At 43.5% G+C, this 15,860-nt stretch overlaps 1 protein-coding gene across 1 annotated transcript in view; it reads right to left on the reverse strand.

Annotated features, from left to right (window-relative positions):
- Positions 1-15,860, reverse strand: part of LOC103131818 (cadherin-2-like) — a 107,221-nt gene that overhangs the window by 39,146 nt on the left and 52,215 nt on the right. Inside the window, exons 4-8 of the mRNA XM_007543549.2 lie at positions 11,543-12,267; positions 10,317-10,573; positions 9,512-9,959; positions 4,099-4,322; positions 1,393-1,635 (exon numbers count right to left, since the gene is read on the reverse strand). Coding sequence (XP_007543611.2) covers positions 1,393-1,635; positions 4,099-4,322; positions 9,512-9,959; positions 10,317-10,573; positions 11,543-12,267 — 1,897 coding nt within the window. The remainder of the gene's footprint in view (positions 1-1,392; positions 1,636-4,098; positions 4,323-9,511; positions 9,960-10,316; positions 10,574-11,542; positions 12,268-15,860) is intronic.

Here is a 15,860-nt window from a genome sequence, read left to right on the forward strand (position 1 = left end):
TTATGTTTTCGTCAATATGTACATAAGTAAAAAAGACATGATTTTAATAATCAAACAATGTCTTGGTTGAATGAGACTCATTTTAAATTTAAATAGGAATCAGTTTGGGCTTGACTGTGTGTAGTATTAATCTAGACACATTTATTACATTTGTGATATTAAATATCCTTTCAGTCATTTCCACCTGCTACTTTATGCCAACATAGCAAGAGGACTAGACGTGTATCATCCCTTGGCCATAAAAAATAATTGCTTAAAGTTTTCACTAAGATCTCTATTAGTTTTTTATGTCAACAAAATACAAAATAAAGAAACTGAACAAAGAACTGTCTATGGAAAGCACAATGTTATAACAATATAGCAGATTAGTATATTCATCTGCTATTATTCCAGTACTCATTCTTCATCTATGACCATCCATCCATCCATTATGCCACACGCTTATTCCTGAGGGGTAAGCGTGTGGCTGGAGATAGGGGTGCTGGTGCCTATCTCCAGCGGTCAACAGAAGAGAGGCAGGGTCCAGTCCATCGAAGTCATTCTTCATTTAAGTCTCATAAAAAGTTACTTTTTCCTTATTTTCCCATTGTTGTGCTTCTTGTAGTTTAGTATACGTGTCAATTTTTACGTCAAAAATATTTCTTCTATGGTTGTTATCCACTGGTGTCGTTTTATGATGTAAAGTGTTTTGAAATGCCTTGTTTGCTGAGATGTGCCATACGAAAGAACTTGATTGATTGATTGATTGATTGATTGATTGATTGATTGACTGATTGACTGATTGATTGACTGACTGACTGACTGACTGACTGACTGAGGAACTTCTGGAGATGATTATGCAAATAAGGAATCTTCATAAATCAAGAAAATTATAAAAAACATTGACCATCTTATTCATGAGACTATCTTGGGAAAGCAGAGCATCTTCAGTCAGAGGTTTCTTCAGATTCATTATAGAACAGATCGCTGAAGAAGATCTTTCCTGCCAACAGCCATCAACATCATTTAGAATTTGATGATGAAATGAAGGTGAAACAAAAAAAGGATGTTGAATTGATGAGGACTGGACTGAGATAAATGCGGTGACATTAGTGACGTTAGGAAAACATTTGTGGACATGGAGTGAAGGGGAAAAGGATACATCAGAAGGAAATGGAGTAGGAAGTTTTGGCTGAACTGGATTTATGAGCTTTGAAATACACATGAGCCAACAAGACATGAAAAGTAGAAAAAAGTAGAAGGAAGATTAGAAGAAGGGACAGTGGGATGAGGGATGAAGGGATGTTTATATGCAAACTTTGTGAAGCTTGCGAAGATGAGGATGAAATGACGTTACATATAAGAGCTGGGAAGCTCAAGCAGTGATGACGCAGGCAGAGAGTGTAATACAACCTGGCTCCCACTAGGGGAGCAATCGGTGCGAGTGGAGGAGGACATGACATCACCAGAGATGCTGGAGGAGGAAGCGGACACAGAGAAGGAACCGGAGGCCTGAGATGTTTGGACTTCTGTGGTGGTGCTGTTTGTTGAGCTTCTGAAGAGGAATGCTGAGATGTGGATATGTTGGTGTTGCTTGGCTGAGAGACTCTGGAAGTCTGAGGTGATCTGGGAGGAGCCCGACACTCCGATGGAGGTCTACAAGCTGGCAGCGGAATGACGTCACCAGGAATGTTGGAGGAGGAAGTAGAGGTTGAGAAAGAGCCGAAAGCCTGGGATGACAGCAATGCTGTCGTTTGATCAGGTACGGAATATGAAAGGAGTCGGAAAAAACTTAATTTGTTGTCTGAGTGGTTGAATGAGATTCCTTTCTAATGTAGAGAGCGTTGAAGGTGAGCGATGACCCAGGACTTGAGGCTTTGACGAATTGAAATGCCTGCGGTGGAGCGCTGGGACATGGATGTGTTGGTGGTGTTTGGCTGAGTGACTCAGGAAGGTGGCGGTGGCCCGGAAGAACGACCCTGATGTCTGACGTCTAAGCAGTCTACGCAGGGCCGGCCCAAGACATGACCAAACTAAGCGGCTGCTTAGGGCCCCGGGGTCACTAAGGGGCCCCCTTAGTGGAACTTAATTTTTTTATTATTATTTTTTTTAAAGTGATGATTTCTATGTGATTATATTAACAAAATCACATAAATTCATTATAAAGTTGTTTTTTTTGTTTTTTTTTACAATAATGTATATTTGATAATGTATGTAAAAGTCTTTCTTATATGGACAAAAAGAAAAATAAATAAATAAATTGCTCTTGGGGGGGCCCTTGGTGGCCGCGGTAGGTACGGTAATATGAGCTGCTGAACAGAGCGCACCCAAACCTCCAAATCGAGTTATTAAAACAATGACACACAAAAAAATTATCCTTCAGGGAGAGAGCAAAGAAAAAGGAAGAATAGAGAAAAAGTCAAGATAAAGGTATGTCTTAATGTGTATTGGTAATGTAATGTTAATCAGAAAGATTTGCTGAGGTGCTAATTGGAAAATTACCTTGATATAAACCTTGAACGATCCAGTTCAACAGCCAAACATTTATGCTACATTGTTTATATTTGTGTGAAGCTGAGTTTTAACTTTAAATGAGTTGATTCTCGTAGTTGGCCCTGTATTTCTGAGGGGGATTTTTGCCGTCAAAATGTGTTTGATGACGTGTTATGCATATAAAACAAACAGTATTTTAACATCAACTTATAAGGTAAGAGAAACTTCATCAATAAAAATAGTTTGAAATCACAGAATCAACCCGGTACCAGTCCACATTCTCAAGTCAGAAAGACTCACCTGGTATAAATTACATTTTTATCTATTGTAATTACTCCTAAGACAAATTAATTTAATCAAAGAATGTCATGAATATGTGTGTAGGGCTGCACCGACTGCAGTTTTCTGGCCGATCGCCAATTAAAAATCTTTAAAAAACCTAATCTGCAGATTTTGATTTTGGCTGATACCAATTTTTTTTGTCTGAAATTTTGCCAAATGTAGCAAGAAAGTCACGGAGTTGGCAACAGTGGGGTGAATATTGTTAACTGTAAAACATGCATACATGGCCTGGTAGGCCGGTCTGCCAGTGTAAAACCTCTCACTGTAGAGCAGAAGAGGACAGAGGCAGATTTCAACATCACTGTCAGAGATGCAGTAAGTTTAAATTTATAGAAGGTGTGTGAATGATCTAATAATCTGACTGTTGATTGCAGCCAGTCCACATTATTAGCAGATCTAGAGGGCCCCAAAACCAAATTTAGCTTAGGGCCCCATGGAGGGTTGAGCTGGCCCTGGGTCTAAGGCCATGGGACTGGAATGTTGTTGGAGGTGAAGGATGACCCTCTGACGGATGTTGAACTGACGATAAAGTGGAGACAGAGCTCAAGTATCGAAGATAACGGAGCACAGGCTTTTGTGACTTGGAGTTTGTCTCGTTACTGCAAGAGGAGAATGTTTGGCAACAGATGGGATATTGAAGATCATCGTCTGAATCAGAAAGGTAGAGCTGAATAACCACGTCGCATTCTGTGGTGAGTTGAATTTATAGATTTGTAATAATAGCAAGAGTCATAGGTCTGACGGTTGACAAAACGTAACAGCCTGAGATGAATGGGTGAGCAGAGTATAAATAGGCAACCTGGAAAATTAGAGGTGTGGTTTGGGTGTGGCCCAGCTCCCGAACTTAAATTAACACATTAACACCATTTAGTTATTTTCCCATATTCTGGTGGATTTTACAGAAAAGTTGTTTATGTTTATTTTGTATGTGTACAGGAGTTGGTGTTTGAGAACCCCAGAGTGCAAATTCACTCGTTACAGTAGTTATTGCTCAATAATACCATATGTCACCAGGCAGGTTTGGCAAATAATTCTTGATAATCAGGTGGTGTTACAACTTATTAATTTTAATGGAAAATCACAAACTTTAATAATAACTGCCCTTCGCCTTTTTTAATAGTTATTCATAGCCAAACCAATATTGTTGCATAATAACCTGTTTATGGGGACAAAGTTGAAGTAGACTGGGTTTTATTGGTAACAACTAAATATGACAAACAATTAAGAAATGAAAAAGGAGCCAGGACCTTGCAGAACATCCACTCAAACACAAGCCCAACATACCTCCCGATCCAGGCCTGCAGCAACAGTGATGATGTCACCAGTCCTGTTGTTTATGGTAAACATATTATATGACGGGCTTTGGGGATTCTGAGAAAGTATCTTGTACCGCAACATTCCATTGGCCATTTTTGGGTCATCCTTATCCACTGCTGTCACTGTCATTACAAATGATCCTGCAGGAACATAGGTACACTGTAAAACATTTGAAGGTGGTTTAAATTGAAATTAAAGTCCACCTACTACCTTGACAAGCCAATTTAGGTCAGCAAGAAAATTATATTGGTTTTAACCAATTGGTTTAAATTAAAGTTCAGGAACTTGATTTAACAACAAGAGAAAAGTTGTGTTAACATTGTTTTTAAGTTAATTAATCTTGAATTGTGAGTTTTAACTTATTGCTGTAATTTAAACCAAATAATTATTTCACAAAGTGCAAGAAAAAAACTTTGGTTATGTAGTGTAACCCCAGATTCTATGAGTAAAGGCGCAGCCCTTTAAGGCGATCGCTAGTGGGTTTATCCCTCGCATGCAGCTGAGCACCGACAAAAAACTTAGTCCACGCCCACCTGCTGGGTGGACCCCACCCCGGTCTGTATAAATAACGGTCAGACCAGACAAACGGCTCCCTAACAGCGTTTTTCTTCAGCTATTCAGGAACCAATGAGGCCCACATCTTAAAGGGCTGCGCCTATTACTCATAGAATCTGGGTTTACAATACGCAACCAACGTTCCATTTCGTATAGGCTTCGCCGGGTGTAGTCTATGCCTCACTGGGTCCATCCAGACCACCACCATGAAGCATCTGCTCGCATATAACAAAAAACAGTCTCAGCCTAGAGTGCATAATTACCCACTCCCAGCCTCCCATACAGCAGAAGACCAGAGAGAATAGGCTCTGGTTACAAAGGTTGAGATAAACAGACCTGCTGCTGTGAACAGGAACAACGAACATTACGAACTGTAACAGTGTAACGACGAACAGAGCAGGTGACTTATTATACAGCACTTTGGACAACCATGTTGTTCTCAAATGCTTTGTAAATAAACGTAACAAAAATAATTATTCTGTCAGAACTCTGAGGACAGAATGGGTCATAGAGAACGTGGAAACATCAAACAGGTAAAACCAAATAAATGAGCCCAGAGATGACCAGGAATCTGCCTTGCAAATGTCCTCCACAGACATTCCTCCACGCAGAGCTGTGGAGGATGAAATCCCTCTGGTGGAGAGAGCTCTCAGATTCTCTGGAGGATCCAGTCCAGAGGAAGTGTAACCCTGTGAGATGGCCTCACACAACCAATGAGAAAGACGTTGAGTGGACAAAGGACGCCCCACTGAGTTATCTTGTAAATGCATGAAGAGACGCTGAGAGTGACGCAGTGCAGACATGTGTGTCACATAACAAGAGAGCGCGCGCACAGGGCAGAGAAGATGAGATGCCGCTTCTTCCTCAGAGTTATGAGGAGATGGGTTAAAACCCTCCAAAGATATCTCTCTTGATCTGAATGAGCTTGTAATGCTTTTAGGAGTAAAAGCAGGATTGGCACAGCTGAGCTGCCGTCGGCTCGTATTCTGAAACAAGAGGCAGCACAGAGAGAGCGGATAAATTGCTCACTCTCTTTGTAGATGTAAGGGCCAACAGCAGAGCAGTTTTAAAAGACTAAAAGGAGTTTGATCTAGAGCAGGGGTGTCCAAAGTCGGTCCTCGAGGGCCGGCATCCTGCATGTTTTAGGTCTCTCCCTGGTTTAAAGCACCTGGATCAAATGATGGCTCGTTAGAAGACCTAAGAGCAACACTGAAAAGCTAAAAAGGTTGTTACTAGAGAACTAAAATGTGCAGGATGCCGGCCCTCGAGGACCGACTTTGGACACCCCTGATCTAGAGGCTCGAATGGAGCTTTAACCAGAGNCATTTAGTTATTTTCCCATATTCTGGTGGATTTTACAGAAAAGTTGTTTATGTTTATTTTGTATGTGTACAGGAGTTGGTGTTTGAGAACCCCAGAGTGCAAATTCACTCGTTACAGTAGTTATTGCTCAATAATACCATATGTCACCAGGCAGGTTTGGCAAATAATTCTTGATAATCAGGTGGTGTTACAACTTATTAATTTTAATGGAAAATCACAAACTTTAATAATAACTGCCCTTCGCCTTTTTTAATAGTTATTCATAGCCAAACCAATATTGTTGCATAATAACCTGTTTATGGGGACAAAGTTGAAGTAGACTGGGTTTTATTGGTAACAACTAAATATGACAAACAATTAAGAAATGAAAAAGGAGCCAGGACCTTGCAGAACATCCACTCAAACACAAGCCCAACATACCTCCCGATCCAGGCCTGCAGCAACAGTGATGATGTCACCAGTCCTGTTGTTTATGGTAAACATATTATATGATGGGCTTTGGGGATTCTGAGAAAGTATCTTGTACCGCAACATTCCATTGGCCATTTTTGGGTCATCCTTATCCACTGCTGTCACTGTCATTACAAATGATCCTGCAGGAACATAGAAGTAGGTACACTGTAAAACATTTGAAGGTGGTTTAAATTGAAATTAAAGTCCACCTACTACCTTGACAAGCCAATTTAGGTCAGCAAGAAAATTATATTGGTTTTAACCAATTGGTTTAAATTAAAGTTCAGGAACTTGATTTAACAACAAGAGAAAAGTTGTGTTAACATTGTTTTTAAGTTAATTAATCTTGAATTGTGAGTTTTAACTTATTGCTGTAATTTAAACCAAATAATTATTTCACAAAGTGCAAGAAAAAAACTTTGGTTATGTAGTGTAACCCCAGATTCTATGAGTAAAGGCGCAGCCCTTTAAGGCGATCGCTAGTGGGTTTATCCCTCGCATGCAGCTGAGCACCGACAAAAAACTTAGTCCACGCCCACCTGCTGGGTGGACCCCACCCCGGTCTGTATAAATAACGGTCAGACCAGACAAACGGCTCCCTAACAGCGTTTTTCTTAGCTATTCAGGAACCAATGAGGCCCACATCTTAAAGGGCTGCGCCTATACTCATAGAATCTGGGTTTACAATATGCAACCAACGTTCTATTTCGTATAGGCTTCGCCGGATGTAGTCTATGCCTCACTGGGTCCATCCAGACCACCACCATGAAGCATCTGCTCGCATATAACAAAAAACAGTCTCAGCCTAGAGTGCATAATTACCCACTCCCAGCCTCCCATACAGCAGAAGACCAGAGAGAATAGGCTCTGGTTACAAAGGTTGAGATAAACAGACCTGCTGCTGTGAACAGGAACAACGAACGTTATGAACTGTAACAGTGTAACGATGAACAGAGCAGGTGACTTATTATACAGCACTTTGGACAACCATGTTGTTCTCAAATGCTTTGTAAATAAACGTAACAAAAATAATTATTCTGTCAGAACTCTGAGGACAGAATGGGTCATAGAGAACGTGGAAACATCAAACAGGTAAAACCAAATAAATGAGCCCAGAGATGACCAGGAATCTGCCTTGCAAATGTCCTCCACAGACATTCCTCCACGCAGAGCTGTGGAGGATGAAATCCCTCTGGTGGAGTGAGCTCTCAGATTCTCTGGAGGATCCAGTCCAGAGGAAGTGTAAGCCTGTGAGATGGCCTCACACAACCAGTGAGAAAGATGTTGGGTGGACAAAGGACGCCCCACTGAGTTATATCTGTAATGCACGAACAGACGCCGAGAGTGACAGAGTGCAGACGTGCGTGCCACATAACAAGAGAGCGCGCGCACAGGGCAGAGAAGATTAGATGCCGCTTCTTCCTCAGAGTTATGAGGAGATGGGTTAAAACCCTCCAAAGATATCTCTCTTGATCTGAATGAGCTTGTAATGCTTTTAGGAATAAAAGCAGGATTTGCACAGCTGAGCTGCCGTCGCGTCGGCTCGTATTCTGAGACAAGAGGCAGCACAGAGAGAGCGGATAAATCGCTCACTCTCTTTGCAGATGTAAGGGCCAACAGCAGAGCAGTTTTAAAAGACTAAGAGGAGTTTGATCTAAAGCAGGGGTGTCCAAAGTCGGTCCTCGAGGGCCGGCATCCAGCATGTTTTAGGTCTTTCCCTGGTTTAAAGCACCTGGATCAAATGATGGTTCGTTAGTTGGCCTAAGAGCAACATTGAAAAGCTAAAAAGGTTGTTACTACTACCAGGGAGAGAACTAAAATGTGCAGGATGCCGGCCCTCGAGGACCAACTTTGGACACCCCTGATCTAGAGGCTCGAATGGAGCTTTAACCAGAGCAGACCAGGGTCAATCCAGCAAGTGGGCGTGACACAGGTCTGCTTCTGCGCACACCTCTCAGAAACCGCTTCATCAGCAGGTGGTTGAAGACCGTTCTGTCACCAAAACCCTCATGGCAGGAGGAAATAGCTGCAGCATACGTTTTAATGGTGTTGAAAGCTAAATTTCTATCCATCAGCTGCTGGAGAAATGACAGCACGCAGCCTAAATGACATGCAATGGGCGCAATTGGCTCCATGCCCTCTCTCGTGCACCAGTGTTGAAAGGCTGACCATTCCGAAGCATATAATGCTGTGGTAGAAGCAGGTTGTGCGCCCTGAATTGTACGCACCACATCCTGAGGGAGACNAGAGAACTAAAATGTGCAGGATGCCGGCCCTCGAGGACCGACTTTGGACACCCCTGATCTAGAGGCTCGAATGGAGCTTTAACCAGAGCGGACCAGGGTCAAATCCAGCAAGTGGGCGTGACACAGGTCTGCATCTGCGCACACCTCTCAGAAACCGCTTCATCAGCAGGTGGATGAAGACCGTTCTGTCACCAAAACCCTCATGGCAGGAGGAAATAGCTGCAGCATACGTTTAAATGGTGCTGAAAGCTAAATTTCTATCCATCAGCTGCTGGTGAAATGACAGCACGCAGCCTAAATGACATGCAATGGGCTCCATGCCCTCTCTCGTGCACCAGTGTTGAAAGGCTGACCATTTCGAAGCATATAATGCTGTGGTAGAAGCAGGTTGTGCGCCCTGAATTGTACACACCACATCCTGAGGGAGACTGAGCCTCTCTAGGTGCTCTTGTTCAGCGTCAGACCCAGAAAGGCTGGCCTATTTCTGGGTAGCTCCTGATTGCTCCCCTGGCCTGGGGGAGCGCATCCTCCCTTCATGGTAGCTTCCACGGTCGACCTGACACCAGCTGCTGCAGACTGGGAAACCGCGCTGCATTCTTGCGCTCAGGTGCCACCAGGATTGCCACAGCTGTTCCTCCTGAACTCGGTCCAGGAGCCGTGGAATCAATGGAACTGGGGGAAACGCATAAAGGAGCAGCTTTGGCCACAGGCTGTGAGCAAAGGCATCCACCCCTAATGGTGGGTGCTCCCGTGAGCTCAGTGAGAACCACAGCTGGCACTGCGCGTGCTCCTGCATGGCGAACAGGTCCACTGCCGCTCTGCTCCATATTTGAGTGACCAGCTCGGGTTGGAGACTCCAGTCCCCATGGTGAAGACTGCCCCTGGAAGACCGATGTTTAACAGCTGAGCAGAGCGCACGCCTCCCTGGCGATTTATGTAGGCGGCTGCCACTCTGTTGTCTGTGTGGATCAGAACATGCTGACCCTGCAGCAGAAGGGCAAAGTGCTGAGTCACCTTCAGCACCATGGGGAGCTCCAGTACGTTTATGTGAAGAATCATGTCGTCTGGCCACTGTGCTCCAACCACTTGAGACAGACACTTTCCTCCCCATCCCGACAGGGATGCATCTGTGAACACCAATACCTGTGACGTGGGTCTGCTGAGGGGAACCCCCTCTGCCAGAATGCTGGGGCTTTCCCAGTGGGTCAGATGGGCTCCCACTGAAGGAGGAACAGAGATCATGTGCCTCTTCTGGCGCACAGGATCTATGCGCACTCATGTGCAACAAACCCAGTGGAATCACCACATGAGCAGATGACATCATTCCCAGCAGCCACATGACTGACAGAGGCCTGTGTCAGGCGTAGGCCTGACACAGGCCTACGCCTGTGTCAGGCGTAGGCCTGACACAGCGTAGGCCGTGTCAGGCCTACGCTGTGAGGCCTGACACGGCGAAGCTATGCTGACAGTCTCGATTCTCAGCTGTACCAATCGGGCTCTCATCATAACTGAGTTCAGCTCCACTCCCAGATAAACAGTCATCTGAGATGGAATAACCAAACTCTTTTCTCAGTTGATGGAAAATCCCAGGTTCAGCAAATGTGTTGCCAGCTTCTGGGTCTGAATGGCGGCTTCCTCTTTGGACCGAGCCAGTAAAAGCAGGTCATTCAGATAGAAGAGGACTCTCATCACTGCCATGTGCAGTGGCTGCAGCGTGGTCTCCACACATTTGGAAAATGTGCGCGGGGCGGGAGAACAACTGAACGGCATATGGTTGTACTGATACTGGGTCCCCTGGAAGGAGAAACCCAGATACTTCCGGTGTTTCAGGATGATGGGGACATGGAAGTATGCGTCTTTTAAATCTATGGAGGTGAACCAGTTGTCCTGGTGAAAGTTTTCCAGCACTCATCTGATTGTTAACATATGGAATGGCCTCTCCACGATCGAGCTGTTGAACAAGTACAGATCGAGAATGGGTCTCACTCCTCCTGTTTTCTTGGGGACCAGAAAATAGAAGGAATCAAACCCCTCATTTTCCTCTCCCTGGGGAACTGTGGAAATTGCACCTTTCGACACCAGTTCCTGCAGCGGCGACCTGCTCCAGAGATGGTAGAAGCGTCTCCACGATCCCCTTGAAAGGCCAAGGCCTGCCTCCAAACTGCAGCATGTAACCCCTGCTGATTAGCCGATCCATCCACCTGTCCAGGGAACATGCGCGCCACCACTCTGAATAATGTTCTGAAAGAGGGCGTGCATTCATATGAGGTGCTGTGGCTCGCAATGAAATCCAGCCAAGTCAGAGCCCCTACCACCGTCCCTTGCCTCAGAGATTCTCCAGGGAGGACCCATGGGAGGCTCGGCCAGAAAGGTGCGACCGCGTTCGTGTCAGGCCAAGGGTGTACCCACGTGCTTCCGAAAGGGGGTCAGGGTGCTTATGACGCCGTTTTGGCACGGACTGCTGCCGGACTGATGACAAACAGTTGCCACTCACAAGGTGAGATGAGTGCAAAGTTGCGGCCGGAATCACAGTAAGCTTTGACTGTTCACAGAACACTCTCTTAGATTCAGACTGCTCAGAAGAGGCAGACTTATCCACTAAGACAGAAAAATTCTGTGTAGAAACCGCGGAGCTGCGGTGCCTCCTAAACAGCTGTCTAGAGGCTGCCGGCTCACTGTATGTGGGGAATGTGTGCGAGGAAGCTGCTGTTAGGTCAGCTGATTTGACAGAGCTGGAACCTGCAGGAATTTTGCTCTCAACGATATGTTTGTGTTTTATTTCAAAACACATTGTCACTTAAACATTCCCCCCAGTCAGTCATTTCCTAGCTTGCCTTCTCCGTGGTCCCTGCGGCTGACAACCTCTGGGGAGACTCTGGGAAGACGCTGGGTCGCTGCTGGCTGTCTCACCGGGAAGAACTGCTGAGAGGTGGAGGAAGGTGGCGGAGCGGAATGGGAAGAGGCTGCAGTAGCTGTGGAGCATCTCTGTTGTGGATGGCAGCCACGTCGATCCCTCCAGTGGCCGGAGGTGCGGGGGACAGGTTGCAGCCCTACCAAGTGGAAGACGGACTCCGAAACCTCCTGGGTCTTCTTAGACTCCGATAGGAGAGACTGGAAATTGGCACCAAACAACACATCAGAGGTGATGGGGCCATCCAGCAGGTCTTTGTGGAGCTTCTTGGACATAGATGGCGAGAGGGGGAGCCAGATGGTCCTCTGGATCAGAGTAGCCCAGGCAGCTATCCGAGAGGAACAAATCGATGAGTTGGCACACAGATTGAGTATGGCATCAGCCGCCTTACAGAGAGAGCCCTTCAGCTCCTCTGCCAAGGCAGCTTCCTCCATCCTCTTGGAGATGCTGTATGCCAGCAAAGCGGCATTATTGGTGGCAGCCGTTATCTGATAGGCCCAGTCAGAGAACCTGGTAATTAGCTGATCATACTTAGAAGGGGGAACAGGCCTCTGCACTAATCCTGACGTCCTGGCCCCAAACACCTCAGTGAGGCCCGGTTCCAGAGGGGGAACAGACGGGAAAGTCCTCTTTATGAACCTGTCAACCCTGGTGATAGGCGCATAAGAGGAGCTAGCATCCTGCTCAGCGTAGCTAGCATCTCCCCGGACTTGGTGGGCCCGTCGCCCCGGCTAGCACCAGCCTTGAAAAAGGCTAGCCTCCGCCTCCTCTCCTCCAGCGGGAGGAGAGCACAGGAGCGGCAAGAGGGCTAAGGTGCCAGGGAGAGGTCGGCGTGCTGGGGGCCCAGTCATCCCTCGCAGTTCCGGTGCCCTTCAAAGGACATGATGTATCCCATCAGACAAGACGGGCACAAACGGACGGTACCACTAGAAAACATCTTCGTTCTTAAGACAGTGCTATCTTACACTAAAGAAAAAGAGGGAGCCGTTTGTCTGGTCTGACCGTTATTTATACAGACCAGGCAGCACACCCACCCAGCAGGAGGGTGTGGACTAAGTTTTTTTCAGTGCTGCGCTGCACGTGAGGGATAAACCCACTAGCGATAGTCTTAAAGGGCAAAGACTATACGAAATAGAACTGCCCCACCTAGATAAAGAGCACATATTTCCCTAATATTAAGTCAAAATAACTACTTATTTTACATTAGAATAAGTTAAATTCTTGTTTCAATTTGCATTAACAGAATAAACCTAAAAACCTAAAAATTCTAGTTTATTTAACTCTTGGAGGTTTGACAAAATTAATAAAAAGTTAACACAACTTACTACTTTAAGATTACCTTTCACACAGTGATATGTTTAGGTTCAAAATATAAAATGCGTTAAATTTATTTGACATAAAGAGTAGAAGATATTAGACAACTAAATGCGGATCAAATGCTTTACAGTTTATAGTAGGTAAAATACAGAAAATCAACAGTGACAAACACTTCTGTACAGAACATACCAATAACATTCATGATGCAACAAACCAATTCAGTTTTTTGCATAACAAAACTGAATTGGGGTTTTTTTAATGCAAAAAAAAAAACAAAAAACACCTTGGCTTTTAAATCCAATTTAAATGCCCTGAAAAAAGCTTTTTGTAATGTGTATTACTTGGTATTAACTTATGTGCAATGTTCTAGTAAGTGGAGGCTTTTACCCTGGAAACCATTAAAAATTAGACCTGTTTAGATTTTACTCATATTACTGTAATACACTTCACATTTGGCACACTAATGTGCCAAAATGTTCTCTTTAGACTCTACAGGCGTAGAGTCTAAAGAGAACATTGAAAAAATAAAAAAAAAAGCTTGTTCTTACTATGAAATAAAGTTGATATGAACTAAAGCTGGGATATCCACACTTTGTATTATTGGCAGTTGTGTGTTTTCCACTTATGTCACTTTAATTGACATAATGCCAAAAGAGTGAAAGTACAAATAAAGATGAAAAACATGATTTAGAATACAACAGTAGTCAAATCATACAAATACTGAGGGCACAAATACATAATACTGTGTAAATAATATGTTGCAATCAGCCTTACAAACATCAGCCTTTTTCAATATAAATGCCCACAAATTTAGCTCCATGTTGTCTCAGATGTGATAAAATAACACAAAATACTTACAAGCAGTGCTTTCTGTAAACAACAAAACAGGATAAAGAATAATTAACTGAGGACTGATTAACTGCCTGTGCCAACCTTTATAAATGTGTTCCTGAACTCATTCTACTATTCAACAACAAACTTAACATGAAAACACCACCACCTGCTGGCTGGGAAGAATTACTGCCAGTACAATTTTAAAACAACTACATGCTCCAGTCCAAAGTTGCTCAACAAGTTTTTCCATGTTGTGAATGTTACTTCTTGTCAGAAATCGGTAGGCCTAACAGCAGCCAATCAGAGTGGAAAAAATATTCTTGTTCTGTGCCATTTTGTAGTTGTTAAATAAATTAGCAGATAAAAGATGTACAACATGCAGATGCAGCTAATTGTCAGCTTTCTACACACTGCTTAGAGCAGGGGTGTCCAAAGTCGGTCCTCGAGGGGCGGCATCCTGCATGTTTTAGTTCTCTCCCTGGTTTATCACATCTGCATCAGATAATGGCTTGTTAGAAGGCCTAAGAAGAACATTGACATGCTGAAAAGATTGTTACTACCACTAGGGAGAGAACTAAAATCTGCAGGATGCCGGCCCTCGAGGACCGACTTCCGGCACCCCTGGCTTAGAGGGTACGTCTATTTTTCCATGTTGTGAATGTTACTTCTTGTCAGATACAGTAGCAAACCGAAACCTTCATGCCCTGCATTCTTGTTAACTGTTGTTCAGGATGAATGATTGCTACAAAGTTAAGGAACCTGATTCAATCAGCTGAGTTTACTTAGAGTATTTTTACCAGTTGACTATATTATTAAAATGGAATGTTTGAAATTAAATCTGTCTGTGAAGTACCTTGAGAAATCATCTGATGTAATTGCCATGATGTAAAATCAAAACAACAACAAAAAAAACCTCAATGCAATATTAAGGTTGGTGTAATTTAGCCTTGAAAGGCTTGATTGCTGTATTTGAGTCTTGGTTTTTTAGGGCTTTTAATATTTTAGAGCAGTGTTTCTCAACCTTTTTTGGGCCAGCGCCCCACTAGGCCTTTATCCAGGTCCCTCACCGGCCCCGCCAAAGAATTTGTAGGCTACTTTGCAGTGACTATTATTTTATTATTAATATTACTATCACTATTGTAGATGTTTTGATTTTTATGCTTGTTTCTGTATTTATCATCAAAATAATTTCCCAGAGAACAAAAAAGCCATGGGAATAGAAATTATTTTCACAGGTGTCTACGAAAAATGCAATGAACATTCAAATTAAAATCGGTAGGCCTAACAGCAGCCAATCAGAGTGGAAAAAATATTCTTGTTCTGTGCCATTTTGTAGTTGTTACATAAATGAGCAGATAAAAGATGTACAACATGCCAGTTTAAACTTTGAACTATTTGCAAACCGACTGAGCTCTGCAACATTAAAACATGGATAGAATTGTAACTACATTAATCATAACTATTCTTCTCTTCAGTGTTTCTGTCGATTTCTGGTGGTGCAGCTCTGTGCTGCCTTCAGGAGAATGGGACATAAGAGTATCATCCATAAAATTTCACCCACATGGCATTTATTGTGCAAACCAGAGCTTTCAGTGGAAAAACAAAAGTTCCTTTTAATGCCATACAAATATGAGACAGAAACATGGATTGTATCTTTATATAGACCTGTCTATTGATTTATAGATTAATAGTTTTACTGGACAGAAATTACAAAGAACAAATCTGGTTCTTAATTAAATCCTAATGACTTAAATTGAAAGTGTCACAGAGTGTCATTTAGTTTCCTTTGATTAGTATTGTCCTCTCTTGGTTTATTGCTATGTCCACTTTAGTTTCTTTCCTGTTGCTAGATTTATTTTATCGTTTATTGACGCTCACCATCAGTAATTTTCACTTATCACCTGCTGCTCCGCCTAATCATCATGTTTCACATCATGTGTTGATTTTTCACTGTTCAGCGTCGGATTCTCTGTTTTTATGCCATAATTCACATCTAGTTCGTTGCTCCGTTTTCTCCTGTTTCAGAGTTTTGCGCAATGTGTGCATCGTTTTTTTTTTTTTTTTTAACCCCATAAGGTGCAGGGCGGTCA

Source organism: Poecilia formosa, unplaced genomic scaffold (assembly GCF_000485575.1).
Source record: "Poecilia formosa unplaced genomic scaffold, Poecilia_formosa-5.1.2 Scaffold848, whole genome shotgun sequence".
NCBI classification, from domain to species: domain Eukaryota; kingdom Metazoa; phylum Chordata; class Actinopteri; order Cyprinodontiformes; family Poeciliidae; genus Poecilia; species Poecilia formosa.